We start from the raw sequence: 18399 nt of genomic DNA on the forward strand, positions 1-18399 counted from the left end.
AATGGATTTGGATCTTTCCAGAAAAGATTTAACCAACAAGCCATGGCCACAGCAATAGCTCCAGCTTATAAAGCTCTTCACTTTTCAGAGAAGAGATTTTAGTTTCTTTGCAAGCATTAATTCTTCTGGGTTTTTTATTTTTTTATTTTTTACATAAATCTTCTCTGAATTGTTTTTATCCATGGTAGAAAAATCTAGCAAAACAAAATGCCCAAAATGGTCAAACTATTTGTGTTTGCACGTCTTAATTCAGGATATATATATATATATATATATATATATATATATATATATATATATATAAAGTCAGAACATCCATAATGGAGAAGAAATGCATGTCCAGTTTGGGTGATATAAAAATTTAAAATAGAGCTCAAATAAATATTTTAATAATCGGACGCACACATTTGATGGATTTGTTGATTTTTATCAACAAAGGCTCTTTTTTTTTTATCAAAAAAGGTTTAAATATCTGCATACACCATACTTTTATGGGAAATATAAACTGCCATACATTGTTTTCTGCGCCTTTAGAGAAATATGCATCTGTGTCTCAGTTTAGGCCATATACTTGTTGAATCGAGATTTAGTTTTGTAATTAAGCGGCACTTCTCCTCCTTTATTAATCCGTCAATTTTATGCAACAGCAGTGTAAATTGGAGCTAGATGATTATGCAGCGCCACCATGTCTGAGAGCTGAGTTCTCATCACTTAAAGCATCATTGCAAAACAGCTCCAAATAAAACATCTTAGTGTGGCTTAAATGTATGGTGGAATTTTTTTCAAAAATGTATGTAAGAAACACCGAGTCACAAATGTTTTTGAATAACAGAGCATCGGCATGACCATTCTACCTGCTCTTCTGCCATCATGTAAGGAATCCAACAAATACACTCTGCTCTTATTTATTTCTTATTATTTATTTATTCCTCTTCCTCTCATGAATTTGCAAGACTTCTTTCTGTTTGCTTGAAACTATAAAGTGATAGCAGCTGAGCTAACTGGATACATAAAGACTAGATTTGCACAGCAAGAGCACGCAGATTAATATTAGGTTAGTATTTCCCAAAGACTAGAATATGGGACATCCAATAGATAAAATCCCCCCGGGACTTGATTCTTAGGCAGGTAACCTTGTGTACCTTATGCTTTCTTCACACTGAAGGAAGAGCTTGGTTGGTACTTCTAAACCTTGTAGAACGTAGTTGGATAATGGCAATTTTTGGACAAATTCATGCCACATGTACAGATGTCTGCAGCAATCCCTATGATTCTAGCACTAAAGAATTGCAGATACTAGAAGATCACTCCATGCAAAAACTATAATATAATAGCCTCCTTGCTAGTGTTGCACAATATTGTGCTGACCAAACCACATGCCTTACTACAGAAGTGTTTTGCTTGCACAACAAAAGCATGAGGAACCCAAGTTGTTCTAGGTCCTGTTGGGTTAAACCAGAATTAAATATATTAGAATTCAAATAAAATGGATTTAGAGAACCTGCTTTGTAATTTTGTCTCCAGCTCTCTACTGAAAACAATCATGACAGTAAGTGTCTCGCCAACAAATGTCTGATTTAGTGTGTTTTGTTAGAAATATTGAACGCTCCTGTAAGTGGAAATAATCCAGAGACTAGCCTAACGTGGCTTTTCTTCATAGTGGAAATTGGCCACAGCTCTTAATCAAAGTGAAGCATCACTGGTCACTAACATCTCCATGCGCATTGTCCTGCAGCCAGAGAACAATACAATCAGAACACATTTGGAAGATTAAGCATAGTGTAAATAATTCCTTATCGAAATGAAAATTGCCCGGGCCTTATCAGGAAGAGCCAGAACAAATTGATCATTTGAACAACCAGATCTGGAGGCCTTTTGTTTGTGGTTACATTAGTTTGGACCTTAATAACTTTTTACAGAAAAATATACTATTAAACCAGATTTTTAGTCTGAGGCAAAAAGTTTAACTTTTTTTGGTGAAAAATATCTTAACTTTTTTTCTGCTCATCTCAGGTTTTACATTCACCAGGAATCCAACAGACAGAATTCACAAAAACCCATATTTCTCTTTAAATGGGGCTGAGAGTGAGTTCAACCATTAGCGGCAGATATTAGCTCTTTTGGTTTCTTCCGCTTCCCCAAAGCAACCATTAGCATGAGATCAGCTATTGAGTGATTAACCCAACAAATACACCTCAGACAGAGGCATTGCTTAAATTTACATAAAAGTTTTTGTTCCTGGTTGTCCGGGATGCTTGTAAAGAACGACTGGAAGGCGCAACTGTTGGGTTTTTGTTGTGAAACTGAGGCAGCTCTCTCCAATGTTCACTGGCACTGAGTGGTTTTAGTGCTAGGCTCTGCCCCCGGCGTGAAGCCATTGCTTAGGTTGTTGGGACTTGGCGGTGAAGCCAGTGGTGTTGTAGCGTCCCCTCTGTGGACTGACTCAATTACAGAGCAGCTCTTCTGCGGCAGGCGTGGTTGGACCAGCATGGATTTTGGGATGACTGATGCCTGTCGAAGCCCGCCAGAACGCAGCGGCGGTCTGACGAGGGCGGGACCTGTAGGTGATGCGTCAGAGCTTTGGGGGTTGGGGCTACATGGAGGGGAGGGACTGAGGGCCCCCTGATCGGGAAGCTTGGTTTCATCCTTGTGGGGAACCTGCTGATCGGGGGGTATGGCCTCCTTTTCCTCTGGGGCCGGTCCTGCTGACTCAGGAGGCGGGTCTTGGTGCATGCTGCTCTGCCTGGACGTCCCTGAACCTGGAATCTCGCAGCTGTCGGTGCGACGTCGGGATCCTTCATGCATTCTGCTGGTGGCTACGACAGCCTTCATGGCAGCCTGTTGACAAAGGCAGACATTGACTGCTTATTTTATGCAACGTTTAGAAGCAACACTCTGTGATGCTCTTTTTGTGGAGCTGTCAACAGCATTTGTCAGCATAAATCAAGACAGATATACCAGGGGCTATTTTAGGTTATAGAAGTTGTGTTAAATGAACTGTGATACGATTAGTTGAATTCATAAAACATTGTTTCAAAGCCTCCTTTATGGGAGCAAGAGATTTCTCAAATTATAAATAAAACATATGCGGTCAGAATAGGGAAGCAGCTCTTTACCTAACAGGTAGACAAACTGGCCTGCAAGGAAATCTGTTACCGGAAAATAATACCTCTTGATCGAAACAACCATTAATTTAAGAAGAAAAAAAGACAACTTAGGCTCATAACACTGCAATACATTCCCTGCAATCCTCCTACATTATAGGCTTCTCCCATCCAGTCAGCGATGTGTGCTGCTGCTAAAAAAATTCAAACTGCTATAAAGACATTTCCCTATGTCCCTATTCCCTTTGTCTATAAATAAGAAAAGGTCTTAATATGATCAGGGTATTTTAACCAATAAAGCCTTTTGGAATGTTTTGAATAAATCAAAAAATTAAGAAATAAACTTAAAAGTTAATAGAATAAGGAAAATACGATTGATGTTGACAATTTCTCACAGACATGAAAGAGGGTGAAATGTTTTACACTTTACCAGGTTAATATGATAAATCTTTATTCATAAAGCACATATATTTACCATTCCTTAAGTACATACAATAAAGATATTGGGAAAAGGGCATTTTCCTCGCAGCAAATTCGAATTCCAGCCAATGGACAATTGAGAAAGCATCATTATTAGTTTTTTTTATGTTTCAAGTTCATATCTACTGTTAAACCATTGCATTCATTGCATTTTCTATTTTTCACAACATATTTTGTGTGTTTGTTTAAATAAGTCTCTGTCTAACGTAAAATCAGAAATGGATACCCGAAGATTTTATCTAAGAGTAGCACTACTTGTTTTATTTCATTTTTTTTTATTTTTTTTATCAATTACAAATAAATAATGTGAGCAAATAAATAATATTATCATTTCAGCCCTTTCATGATCTTCTTTGTTTTAATTGTTTATTACTCTAGTCCACAGAAATGGGCTTAGATACCTTAAGTTTGCGTCTAGCATTGAACTCCTGCAGTTTCCTTTGAGTGGTGTCCATGTGGGAGAAACGAGCGGCTTTGCCCAGGACCCAGGGGTGCTGAAGGGCCTCTCGGACACTGAGGCGCTTATGAGGGTCAAGAACGATCAGCTTACTGACCTGTAGGGAGAAAAATAATCTGATTCTCACAGAGATCACTGTGAGTTTATGAGATGATCTTAAGTTTAACCTTTTTTTTCTCATCAAACCATCCATTGTCTTGTGTTAAGCAAAGAAAAGGTGAAAGTCTGATATTCGTTGCTGCATAAACACTATTAGCACCTAATAAAGCTATCCAAGGTTTTCCTACACCAGTAAGAATGTCTACTGTATGTATCCTGCTTCTTCCAGTGGGATGAGCAATACAACAATGAAGGGAGGAGAAATCATTTGATAGCTGAAGAATTCCCTGTTTTTGAGGCAAAAGAGCAGAAGCCATTCACATAATTTCCTCTGGCTGATGGAGTCCTTCACCCGATCTAATGCCACCTGCCACCCCACAGAGGAAACTTGTTTTTAGCCTTTTGGCTGAGATTAGTTAATGTCAAAGGTGAGGATTAGAATGTAGCTGGACTATTAAACCCAGAACATGAAGTTACCTAAGCTACACGGCTCTGTTATTTACAGCAGGAAAGCCGGAAATGTTTTCCTCATAGATATAATCTTTATCTTATCAAATGTTTGGAAACCCTTCAAGATCGATAGTGGTTGCTGTTACTTGGGGAGATGTTATCTTATTAGTGCCATCAGATCCAATACCTTGATTCAAAAGAAGAACAATATGCATGAATGTCGAGTTTCTGCTGTCGGCATTAAAATAAAACTAACAGTAAACATGCTTCCATTTTACTTTTAAATAGTATAGGATTTATATCCGGAATGTTTGTTACTTTAAACCAGAGAGGGAAAAATCTGCCTAAACAGATTCAAAAGTATAATTTATAATATAGTTTTTGAAAAAAAACATGTTTTTCATAAATTCATTTCAAATTTAGTTTTGTTGGAAAATGTCTGCAGAGAAGAGGAACTTACCAAATCCTTAGCATTAAGGGAGACCTCATCCCACCATGGAGACACAAACTCATAATCGCAGTTCAGGATGCGGCTGTACATGTACTGATCACCTCTAGGGTCAAAGAAGGGCTCAAACCCACAGAGTCTGGAGAACATGAAGCAGGATGTTAATGCCTATTAGACTGTCAATAATATCAGAATGTCTATCATCAGGGTTTATACAGGAATGTGTAACTCTAATTTAATGCTTTTTAATGATCTTTTAATGCTCTTAGAAATAATTTTAATGCCCTTTAACATGTATCCATGACTCCACTTAGTCATCTTTACTGTCGACAGGCTGCAGCCATGCCCCGAATTCCGGGTTATCCAGTCACTTTTGTTGAAATTTGCATTATTCCATTCTCTAGCTTCTTCTCCGCCTCAAGCTTCTTTTCCAAATATACGTCTTTACGATCAACCAGAAGCAGTTCCGCGCAAACACGCGGAACCAGTTATATCTAGTATATCTGAAGAAATTGTTTTGATAAATGTACTTTTTTTTTAATAAAGCATTTGAAATGCCACAATAATCTCATTTAATGAAAAAAAATATAATTTAATGACTTATAATGATTTTTAATAACCGGCGGAAACCCTGATCATATAGTTAGAATTCTCGCTGAAATGATCCAATTATGAAAGCTTCTGCTAACTTGACTGCTTGATATCAATTTCTTCCCTTATTCTTTAAACTGACTGCTGTCTCCTGCAGATAAAATACTGACTGCCAGTGACTACTCCATCCATTACAACCATGAGGCAAACTTGAGACAAGGTTAAAAGCGTGGTGCCAATTATCTCTCTTTCCCTCTGAAATAAAAGCTTCTGCAGCGAATATTGACCTTATGGTCTCTGAATCAGTCTAAGGGCTCCATTAGAACCGCCTTAATGTCTGAGAACAGGCTGGGAGATGATGTTCTGGTTCACACTGTGTCAGTGCCTCTAATGGATGTACCACGTGAAAAAACATCCATGTGAAAAGTGCACGAACGGGGCTGAGTCGATGATGAATCTCCTTTTTGTGTGTTTGTGTGTTAGGACGTTCAGGCTGACAGCAGACAGAAAGTGGACTCACAGGATGTACAGGATGACGCCCACTGACCACATGTCCACCTCGGGGCCGTAGGCATTTCCCCGCAGGATCTCTGGAGCTGCAGGGAGAGGAGTCGGTTAGCTGCCAGATGGATGGCAGAAGCTCCAACCAAAAAAATCCTATTGAGCACCGGCTGAGGGGAACACATTGCCGCCCACCTCCGGATGTTAACAAAGCACAGGTGAACACTACAACATTGGATGCATTGGATGCTGCTATTAAAGCTACATCTCAGTAGCTTAGAACAGAATAAAAAAGATATTTTGTTTTGTTTAAGTTAAGCTGTTCAAAAGGGAAATATATATATAATATATAAGGGAAATAAATATATATATATATAATATATATATATATATGGGTCACTTCCCTGACATTTCTTTTTTAAAGATGCTCACAACTCAATTTCCCCAACTACTAGTGAAAACCCATCCTTCCCCTAAAGTTTGGCGTTTTTAATAATGAAATAAATACATTCTCATAAATTGCATGGACTTTTGGGACTTCTTTCCCCTGGCTATAACGTTCTGTATTGTAGGTGAGAGATACAAGTAGTGGATATTTTTGTCACAGTTCTGGTTCTGTTGTTTTCTTTTGAGTATTCAGTTTTACTTTGCTCCATATTTTCTAGTTTTAGTCGTTTAGTTCCTATTTTGTTGTGTTTTCTGGTTATTTTTAGTTTTCAGGTTTTTATTCGTTGCCCTCTGCTGCCCTTGTGTGTTCTCCTTTTTCCCTAGCTCCTTTCCTGTTCTGTTCTCTTCACACCTGCTCCCAATCTGCTCGTTAGCCCTCTCTTTGTTTCAGTCTCCCATAAATACACCCTCTGTGCAGTTCTTCAGCGCTGGCTCCTCGTCTAACTCCCTCCAACTCCGACTCTCTGACTCTTCCTCCTAGTGATTGTTTTCTCCCAGATGTCTCCATGGTTTCTGGTTTGTTTGACTTTGTTTTCATGTTTTATTTTTGGATTCCTGCCTCAGTTGTTTGTTTTCACTTCATTAAATCATCAAGAAACTCACCTCTGCCTTTGGGTCCTCAAACCTCAACCAAATCCTGGCAATTTTGTCCTTAGGTCTTAACTTAAACCGAAGCAATTTATTAGATATACATCAAACAAATTAATAATCATCAGACTTTTACACAGCTCAGATGTTGAATTGGGTCTGTTAAGAGATGGAATGCATCTATAATATGCAGGACGGTACTCCTGATGGTCAGAATTTGGACATCCCTTCTAATCAAACATAGTCCTTTTAGTATTGGTCACTGATCCATTTCCTTACCTGCTCCTACATTGTGAAATGCAGCAACTATGACAAACATTATCTGCATTGTGCTGAAGTGGGCTACACAAGACTTGATGCTTGATTCCAGACCTCAATAGTTTTATCAGAATCATCCACAAACTAGGCTAAAATACAAGCATCATAGCTTGAGGGCTGATATCTGCTGATCTTTTTGACATATCTAAGGCTGAAACTAACGATTATTTTGATTATTGATTAATCTGTTGATTATTTCTTTGATTAATCGGACAGGAAAAGGTTCCTTAAAGAAGTTCTTTATAGGATTAAACCAGGTAAAACAAACATTTTTCCTCTTGAGTTCTGAATAGAGCATATTGACACACAGATGTTTTTTTTTTTATCTTACAAGCAAAATGTCTATATTTTTTTTGTATTTTACAATTTTGGTATAATTACTGCTCTAATTGGGCTGCTCTGTCAGCTAAAGGCATGTTTTAGAGTCTCTATAATCTATTTAATCATTAATCGATTAATAAATTAGTTGATGATTATTTTGATTATTGATTAATCCAATTAACTCTTTTAGTCTCCAAATCAACTAACCTGAATCACATAATGAGTCCATTAATGGGACTTAACAGAACTTAAGATAAGGATGATGTAGTTCAGCCCTTTGTTTTGGGAATTTGTTATACATCCAAAAGCTGCAGGACAGCAGCCTTTGAGGACTGACTTTGGACACCAATGTCCTTTGATATACCTGTATTTGTGCATATATGTTTGTCTGGAGTGTCTCGCTGCCTCTCGTCCATTGATTGCTGGAGTTGGTGAGTCACTAACCCCCAGAGCATGGTGAGCAATCAGCAGGTATAGAAGATGGATGAATGGATAGATGAATTTTAAAGAGCTCTTACACTTCTGTACCGTATTACTTCTGGTTCTACATATTGATTGTTAACCTTAAATGATTCAGCCTACATTGGTAAAAGTATAACCGACCATAAAATAGAGTTATTTCATAATATATATATATATATCCTTTCTCTAAACAGTTCTTTACATTTAACCCCAATGATGCCTCTGCTGCCCAGTGTATTTTACTTACCGCAGTACCCCGGAGTACCACAGACTGTCTTCATAGTGACCTGATCATCGATGATTTTGGAAAGACCAAAGTCGGCTGTAAAACATGAAAACATTTGGACCAAACTGAGTCACAACATGTTCTTTAAAGTTGAAATGATTTTCTGCTGTTTCTATTTTAAGACAAACGCAGCGGCTGAGGCTGCGGAGGTGGAGGAGAATGTGTTTCTCTGCAGGATGCTCTGTGAACTAAATGAAAGGTGTTTGGTAGAGAGCATTCTCACTTGTCCATCTGTAGTGGTTAGCCAGGGGCTCGCTGGCCATCTGGAGGCAGAGAGGCATCTCTGAAAATAATGAGCCACCAAAGAGCCGGTGGGGCGGCACTAAAACAAGCTTTCTGTAAGAGCTTCTGCTCCTCAGACAGATTAAAGCAAGCAGGATGTTAATTATTTAACGGTTTTGGTAAGAGCTGTGAGAGTTCTGTTATTTTTAGACATGTTTGAGCACTATCACTACATAATCTCATGCATTGCTACCTAAAACAATGCAGAGCTTTCCTCCTGTCCATTGTATCTTATTCTACTTTTACTTGATTTTCATATAAGCAGGTTTCTACTACACCTTGCTGCTTCCATATTCCTTTATCTAAAAACATGACACATTTATTATCCATATGAAAATGCACCAAAATGCTTTTTTTTTTCTTCTTTTTTTCAGTTTTTGTGGCACTAGTGGCTCGTTTTTTCGACAGTAGGCTGAGAGAGGGGCAGACCACAGGCTGGAGCCGAACCCGGGTCGAGGACTAAGGCCTCAGCACCACTGCGCCACCTGCACACCACCAAATTGCTTTTCAAAGGATATTTAACCATCCAGCTTACGCGCGTTAAATGTGAAATATTGCAAACCATTAATTCATGCATTAAAACATTTTGTACGCACTTACAGAACGTTTTGAGGGCTTATTGACATATTTAGGTCAAATTTCAAAAAGTTAACAAGCATCAAAACGATAGGAAACATACAAGAGCGGTTTTTTCATCTGATGACATCTAAGAGTGCATTTAACATGGGAAAAAGGTTAATTAGCCAACTAACAGCTTAGAATTGCAGTGTTTCCAAGCCCCAATACACACTTCAGGACTTAAAAAATGCATAAAACCTAAGATTTTGTTCAAATTTGTAATAATTTCAATGTCTAATCAGACACTTTTAGCCAAACAGACTACAAATTATGATATAGCACTGCAAATAATATCAAAGCTAACAATAAGCTATTTGAGGGGAGGCCACTAAGGTTCTGTCAATGGTGACAGAAATATAAAGGGCAGGTATAGAGGGTAGTTCTGAGGTGCGGAGTTGGGGGGGGACTAGCGAAGTACAGGATAGGTGTCAGGTGCTCTTTGAAGAGCTGAGGCATCAGGAAGTCATTAGAGATATACAGATATGCTTCATTTTTCTGGTAGCACTCAGTAGCTCATTCCACCATTGCTCAAAAACACTTGATTTTTTTTAGCATGAGTAGGCAATGCAAGCCGTCCAATGACCGAGTTGTTACTCCTTTATGAGAGCATGAGGTAGATGGGGAATCTCCCAGAGAGCTTTGTAGGCTAACATCAATGGCCTGATTTATAGCACAGGCGCTAAGTGTAGCCAATTGAGGTCAATAAACAGAGGAGGGGGGGCATTTTCTCTTTAAGGGTGTTTGTAGACCAAATGCTCCGCTATGCTCCACAGGTTTCACAGCACTGGTTAGGTGACCAGTTATAAGGATGTTGTAGTAATCAAGAGGGCAGATACTGATAAGATAATAAGAATCTGGGTGGGGCACTGGTTCATGCTTATCTTTGTTGAGTTAGGCAGTGCAAATTGGCATTATTGAGCAACTGAGTAATCTTTTAGGGTCAGCTGGCCACCAATTATGGTCTAGATACTTTTGATGGAGCCAGAGGTAGGGATTCAATCTGGGAAACCCACAAGAATATGCTCTCAAAAACATGAGATTTTGGTTTTGCTAACCTATTGACATTAGTAATGTCAGGGTGATAACATAAACAAGGACCGTCTCTCTTCCACCATCTAAAAAGAGGGATGTGAGTCGCTGCCATTACCGATGAAAACTAAGGCTGTCTAAATGTTGCCCTTATATCAAATGCTCCGTTATTTGTTGCAGATATATACAAGAAAATGTTTTCATTTTACCTGTTGACCTAACTACCAGGGATCAATGGATAAAATTCATCTTTGACAATAATGTTCCACTGACTCTCTATGAGGCTATTCATGTTTGTGCTGCACAGTTTGCATCTAATATTTTACTAACTTAGATGAATAACTAGGCAAAAATGATATCAAGGCCATTCCAACAATCAGGGACTCACCTGCAGTGCAATCGGTAAGTGTTATTACTTTACTTTTTATAATTTATTGTGTAAGCCGGGAAACAATGGTAAACAAACTATGTAAAACTGCTAATGTTGCTAAGACTACATCTCCGTGTAATATACAGAAAACAATAGAATAGAATTCAACTTTATTGTAATTACAATGACATGAGTACAAAGCAACAATATGAAGTTTGCATCTATCCAGAATTGCTATACAGGATATAAAAATTTATTTACATGTGTAGAGAGACTATATATGCATGGACTATAAATGGTATGTATAAACAGAGTAATTGTAAGAGGCTATAAAATAAGTGGGGTTATAATACAGGATAAATAATGACAGGTAATAGCAGATAAAAGATTTACGGATTATATACAGCAATAGTTGAGAAGTATGTGCAAGTGGTGTTGGATTCGTAGCTTGTTGTTTCTGTGTGTGTGAGGAACACAGTTTAAGGGTTAAAAAGAAAATAAGGATTAAAAAGTGGGTCCAAATGAGCTTCAAGTAAAAAAGACATATGGTCCTTATAATGATTAAACATCAATTTGAAGACAATAGGACAGTAAATGTGACATTGAAACAGCAGAAAGCCTCTATTTTAAAGATAGCCAACAGCATGCTAAATGTCATCTGGGGGCCATTTGTGGGCCAAACTGGTGCTCCTGGTTTGTTTGTACACTTTCTGTGTACCTGTTTTATTTTCAATGGTTTTTAAGTACTTATGTTGCTTACTGAGTTAGTTTTTAATTAATTGTCAGAGAAATGTCAATGAACTTTAACAGGACATTTGTTAAAGAGTTAGAAGTTTTGGTTTGCTTTTAGCTGAGTATCGTTCATGTGCAGAATGAGTGTGTGGTCTGTTACCTATTTTCAGTGGTGCATCCAGTGACAGGTCGGCATACAGCAGGTTCTCTGGTTTTAGGTCACGGTGAACAACGCCGTTACCGTGCAAATACTGAAACACACAGAAAAACATGGGAGGAGCCCACTGTGAAAGCTAATCCATTTAAATTCTACCTGGAACTGTGACAGGTACATAATGAGAGAGCAGAGCAGAGAGGAGGATGATGATGCCTTCAGGTGAGGGGCGATGTTTGGGTTGATGGAGGTCTGCGGGAAGATTTGGCAGGATGGATGTAGACGCAGAGTGTAGCTCTGGACTGACAGATGGCCTCCTTATCAGCAGGAGCAGAGAGGAAATAACCAAGGTTGAGACAGGAGGAGAAGCTTCTAATCAGTTATAAACACTTTGTAAAGGTCTCAACGTGTGAAAGTTAACTATGGTCATAAATCTACATCATTTTTAACACTTTGTGTCTAAAAACCACTTAAACAAGCTGCTTTTGTCTAAAAACCTGAATGTTTTTATTAAATCATAACTGATATAAATTTCTTAATTATTTTAAAGCAACCAAAGTGTTCTCAGCAGCAGAAATAATCATTTTAGTCCTGTTTTCTGAACTGGTCCACTCCTATGGTGCTTCAGTAGTTTCTGGTTGTCATGACTTTTGTTTTTCAATGCTTTGTTCATTGAAATGCTTTCTCTTGGCTGGACACTCATAGTATTATTATTATTAGGAAACATAATTCATTCAGTAAAAATAATTTTGCTGGTTCAATTTCTGCAGCCAGAGCTCTGATTAGAATTAAAATGGCTCATAATTTTTCTACAAGTTTATCTTCTGGTCTTTGGCTCACCCTTAAGAGAGCCAAAGAAACCCTGTCGACTAGACCTAAAACATTCCTTTTTAATTAAACTTATAGAGTGGCTTAGGCTATTCTTAGGTGTCACTCAGAACTTTAGCTCTTTCTGCGTTTTTCTTTTACTTTTCTTTGTTACCGGATTGCTGCTATTAGCTTTGTATTTACTGTCAGTTAAGAGTACACTTGGACCAGTGCTTCTGTGTTTAGCTGCTTTCAGTATTTCTTGGAAAAAAGCCATTGGAGTTATATGTTATTGTACCCAATTATTTTTTTTTCCATATAAGTACATATAAGTACCTTTTGGCTTCCTGTTAAGAGAGTTTTTTTTTTTTTTGTCTCCCCATGCTTGCTCTGGATAACAGATACTTGAAAAGTCAGTAAATGGATGAAATTGAAGCAATACCAACTCTAAGGTCTCCCCGCCTGTGTTGAAATGCAAGCCAGTGTAAGCAGAACTCAGACAAATGCAAAGTAGTTTTAATGGCGATATAATGGAGCACAGCGTTACCTGAGGCATTTAATGAGGCCTTCTGCCTGATGAGCAAATCTTAAGGCTTTGACAACAGGCAGCTTTATTTTCTGCATTGTCAGAAAAGTTATTTCAAGGCAGTAACGGAAAAATCAACAGTAAAGCCCACACTTTTCACACACAGTGGAAGAATAATAAGGGACACAGCCAGGCTGGCAGTGAGCGGAGTTGTGTCTGACACCTTTTGCGGCTACAAATAGTTGGTGAGAGAATATAGCACATAAATGAGAGGATGAAAAATGTTTTTATTACACGTATGATCAGGCTGTGATCAAGCTGTGTATAATTATTTAGAGCCATTGCCAGCAAATTTCCTTCAGTGCAGTTAATTTCAACATGCATTTGTAAATAATTAAGCAATACGAGGCTTTTCCAGGCTTAACAAAAGTAAACAATGTATTTATAAGGAAAAAATTATTATTTTTAACCTTCTTGCAAATGAACAACCAGCAGCTCCTGCTGATTACTGTTGTGTTTAGCAGCAAACCATTACATCTTATCCTAACATTCAATGTTGGGAATATATATATTATGTTTCATGGTCTACATATCTCAGAGTAAGTATATGTTGTGAGAAAAAAAAAAGTATTTAACTATGCAATCCAGTTAAATGAAGGAGACAAATGATAATTCACTCAGTCAGCACTTTACTATCCTTCTTTGCAAATAGAGAACAAGACAATCATAGAAGCCCTTCCAGGTCCATGATCTGCCTTGTTCTGGTTAGACCAAAGTTCCTCTCACTGACTTAAACCCTGAAGAAAAGCTGTGAAGGTTGTTAATAATAATAAAATAAAATAAAAACTATGGACAGTTGGATATAACAGTAAATGTTATGAATAAATCCTGAGAAAAAGTCTAGTTTGTTAGGGAATTAATCAGGGATTAAGGGTTTTGCTCAGGAACCCAGACTGGATGCTGTGGTGTAGGGAATCGGGTTCTTGCAACCTTCTCAGAGCACAAGCTCACTGCTCTAACCACTACACCAACACTCCCCAAAACTACTCCTCTACCTTAGACACCCTGTAGCCTTGCAGCTCTGAGACCCAAATGAATGCTTTTATGAGTAAGTAAATGTAAAATCAGCACTAATAAATCAATATATGTGAAAAGGGAATTATTGGAGATAGATTTTTCCCACCACAGTATGCCTATACTGCATGGCTCTCATTAATAACATTTACCCTTTTACTATATATTTTTTTAAACAAAATTCCCATGTCTGTAACAGTTGCTGAAGAGTCTCCAAGATTGATTGCTAGGTGGCGTCACGTCAACTCCCTTGAATGAATTGGAAAATTTTTGTTCCAGTTCAGACAAAATGTCAGTTTTTTTGGTACGGTAATTGACATTAAAGTCTTTGGTGTGGTTTATCTTGTCACTAATAATTATTCTAAAACATGTTTTTCTGGAATTTGCAGTTCTTTTTAACCAATTTTTTTTTTGCTTGAGCCATTTTATCTTTAGATATTTCTTTGGTTTTTACAATTATTTTGTACACCGTAAAATGCTAAATATTAAACTTTTATCTAACTGCAGTTAAAGATAAACCCACAGTTTTCAAACTTCCCATTCCTGTATTCCTAAAAGCTTATTAGGCTTAGCATATTTGAGACTTATTCTCCTTTAGTGGCTTATTATGTTTCTGGCCTGTTGACAGTTCACCTGGTTGAATGAGAGGTTCCTTTAGTAATTGCTTGCCCCTGTTCCTATTTCTTTTAAATATCCTGCAAGCATGAAATTCCAGGTTGCATCAAAAGAATATTTTCATCAGTTTAATTAATGATCTCATCCTAGAGGAAAAAAAAAAACATAGATTCCATTAGTGCCTTGAAGGAGGCTCCATGTTGAGGAACTGCTATAAAAAGATGTTGTGCTCTGGGACCACAGCGTGTTTCTTCTGCTGCAGATTAACGCCACATTCACATCTGACACAACAAATACAACTTCAGAGTAATCCCAACGCAGACACACACACACACACACGTCAACACGACAGGCATACACATACGTAAACATGCATGCATAAACAGGCGTATGTTCAGTAAATGTGGGGCAGGCCTGGTTATTGTGTGTGTTAATCCTCTCTTGTTTTAATCTGTTCGGCAGCAGGATGGAAGCTGCTGTTACATAAGAGACCTGCAGCCGATTGCACGCAGCCACATCTACAAGAACTTTGGTGTTTACAACCAAAGCCAGACACGGTGACGCCCACATTTACAAATACTTCACCAGGCACACAGAAATCACTAGTTTACCAAAGCAGACATGGTCATATAGATGGAGTACAATGAGACAATTATATTTGGGATTGGATTTAAAAAAATGGATTTTAATGTGAATATAGCTGAATTGGATTAACTGATAATGGGATTTAATTGAGCTTTTTTGTGTTGCTATAAGAACTGAACCTTCCCTTTGAATGACAAAAATAACCCTGACCTTTTGAAGTGTGAACTCCTCCAAACCTCAGACTATTTGCTGTGATATTTTGCACCCAGTTGTCTAAAGCAGAAGCTTTTAAGCAACCAGAAAAGACTTACAAAGACTGAAGTTGTCTGCTCAGAACATCCAACAGATGTCGAACTGAGAGACTGGGAATTTCTTAGACCAGGTCAAAACTTTATACTAATTATCTGTTTTCATAATAGCTTTGTTTCCAGTTCGGTGTGAGGGAATTTCACTCCAAATAAGGAAGATACAGACTTAGTGGGACCCTTCACAATTCATATTGAATAAATCTTCTTTTAATTTAGACCCCAAAGTTAAGTAGGGTGTCTATGGATTTATAAGCCAACAACTCCTAATCGTATCATGATCTGGCCTGTTTGCTCCTCCTTAATTAGATATTTCTTTCACCTGCCATTTTCCGAGTCCTCTGGGTTTTTGGCTCTATATATATATATAGGTTCAGTTTTTATCCCAGTAAGCCTGGCTCCAAGGAGGAGTCCTGTCTGCTCCTGTGCGTGAAGGTCTGGCCACGCTTCTGAACTCTGTCAGATTCCGAACCTGTCTGGGAGCTTGGGATGGACGTAGGTTTGCATAGGGACCATAAGGACAAGTCCCTACCAAAACTTTGGATGGACCTACCTGTCCCTACCAACAAATAAATGTGAATGCCATGTTTATAATTTACAATACAGCGTTGTTGCAGCAGTAGAGGAGTTCTGGAATGGGGAATATTGACAGACGAAAACATGTTTTATCTAAAATGGAAAATGTTTATTTCTTTTTACAATTTTGGTATAATTCTTGCTCTAAGTTGGTCGCTCTGTGAGCTAAAGACATCTTTTAGAGTCTCGATACTCTATAATGATCAATCAATTACTAAATTTGTTGACATTATTTCAATAATTGATTAATCCAATGAATTGTTTCAGCCATAAATAAAATACATGAAATGGGTTAAACAGAGTTACTACAGCCTAGAGGTAGAGCTTGTAGAGTGAAGTTAATATATTAAATGCTCAGTGTCAGTTCCTCTTCTATTTCCAGTGCTCATGTAAATACAATACATTTATTTGGCGTCCCTTGAATCTATTATTTTGCTTTGTTTTAATGATACAAGGAGAACATTTAAAAGATAAGAGTGGGTTTTACCACTGCACAATTCTATATCTTAAAAAAAAAAAGTATAAATCCACATATAGCAGACATATTTAGACTATATTCTGTTAAATAGGCACAGATTTACATACTGTCTTAGGTAATTTCAAATGCAAACCTTTTCAAAGTGGAAAAAAGTCCTATTTCCTCATTCATCAGAGCCAGTAAAGCGTCAGTCATTGAAAAAACAGCATCTAGTGTGTGTAGGGCTTATAAAATCTGTATAAATGTAGCAAGAAATGCTGCTGTTCTCTTTAAACGAAATACACCCTGATTTTCACGTCAAGCATAAAAAAACAAGCATGCATATTTTTGCATAGGACCACTGACATCAGACCAACAGTGTTCCTACCAAAGTTGAAATCAAACCTATGCCCTTGGAGCTTGGTATTGCCTGGATCCTGTCACCTGTCTGTTCCTGCCTGATCTGGATCCCGTCTGATCTGTCTGTTCCTGTTCTGCCCTGTATCACTGGCCTGGATTGGCTTCCTGCAGCACCGGGGACACTCAGGATGATGCGAGCCGCGTCAGCTGTCAGCCCATCGGCTGGATTGCACCCCCCTCAAGGGGTATGGAATAAACTGCTAAACCAGAGTGTCAGAGATTGGGCGGTGCCCCGCCCCCCTCCTGCAGTATCCACGAGCCACAGCTCCACTTAAGTTTTTGTTTGTTATTTAATAAACGTTTTGAACTTTCCTACTGACCGTCTCTCCTTGAATACTGGATCCATCTATCCTCGGTTCATGACAAATCGGAATGGTCTATATGTACAGCCAGATTAATGATTGGAAAGTTTAAAACAAACTTAGCCAAAGAAAGACTAAAAAAGTATAAGTCCCCTGAAACAGGGGAAGTCAATGGTGTTGAATAAATTAACATTTAACATATATTTAAACATATAACCAGAGCTGCCTGAGGATTAAACAACAAATCCTCACCTCCATAAAGATATCTTCCTCCTTGGTTCAAGCCCTCCTGCTGATTTGGACAAAGTCTATAGCCCTATAATGCCAAATGTATCGTATTTGATACATAAGGTTTCTGAAATGCTTTGCATCTGACACCTTTTGCATAATTTAATGGTAAAACTTTGCTCAAAATCCTATTGTACACATTCAGATATACCTGATAACAGTCAGTAAAAGACTACACAAAAAATAATCTTGACTTATCACATAGTAATAAATTATTAATATCAAAAATGTATTTCTGTTTTTTCTTTTTACATATTTTGTTAAAAGGCCAAATAAGGAATTCAAACCAAAAAAAAAGTAATTTTCTGTTTTGCTTTATTCTTGGATCAGGCTTTAAAGGGATAGATGCTATTTGATTATGAAACACCCAGACAATATTCTGTATTTCTAATTTTTATTTTTAGTTTCAGCACCATTCTTTGAATCAATCTATTAAAAAGAAAAAAAATCAAGAAATCTAACTACATGAACCTCTGTCTCCTAACCAGTAACTCTGCCTGTCACTTTCAGAACATATCAAACTAACCTAATTGTACCTGTAGCCCAGAGGGCTCTGATTAAAGGAAACACCACCTTTTACAGGAGATCTTTATTATTTGTTTAGTTATAGTTAAACATAATGAAACCTGACAGATGTGGGCCTTTGAGGATGGATGGATGGATGGATGGATGGATGGATGGATGGATGGATGGATGGATGGATGGAT

At 37.8% G+C, this 18399-nt stretch overlaps 1 protein-coding gene across 3 annotated transcripts in view; it reads right to left on the minus strand.

Moving 5' to 3' along the window:
- Nucleotides 1-311: 311 nt before the first annotated feature.
- The window catches only part of camk4 (calcium/calmodulin-dependent protein kinase IV), a 39158-nt gene continuing 21070 nt past the window's right edge, over nucleotides 312-18399 (minus strand). For all 3 annotated transcript variants that reach the window (XM_015403834.1, XM_015403835.1, XM_015403833.1), the window contains 6 exons: nucleotides 11744-11834; nucleotides 8514-8588; nucleotides 6150-6225; nucleotides 5051-5177; nucleotides 3986-4138; nucleotides 312-2838 (listed from right to left, as the gene is read on the minus strand). In XM_015403834.1, the coding sequence (XP_015259320.1) occupies nucleotides 2326-2838; nucleotides 3986-4138; nucleotides 5051-5177; nucleotides 6150-6225; nucleotides 8514-8588; nucleotides 11744-11834 (1035 nt within the window). In that variant the 3' untranslated portion in view covers nucleotides 312-2325. The remainder of the gene's footprint in view (nucleotides 2839-3985; nucleotides 4139-5050; nucleotides 5178-6149; nucleotides 6226-8513; nucleotides 8589-11743; nucleotides 11835-18399) is intronic.

Source organism: Cyprinodon variegatus, unplaced genomic scaffold, assembly GCF_000732505.1.
Source record: "Cyprinodon variegatus isolate N-32 unplaced genomic scaffold, C_variegatus-1.0 Scaffold1577, whole genome shotgun sequence".
Taxonomy (NCBI): Eukaryota; Metazoa; Chordata; class Actinopteri; order Cyprinodontiformes; family Cyprinodontidae; genus Cyprinodon; species Cyprinodon variegatus.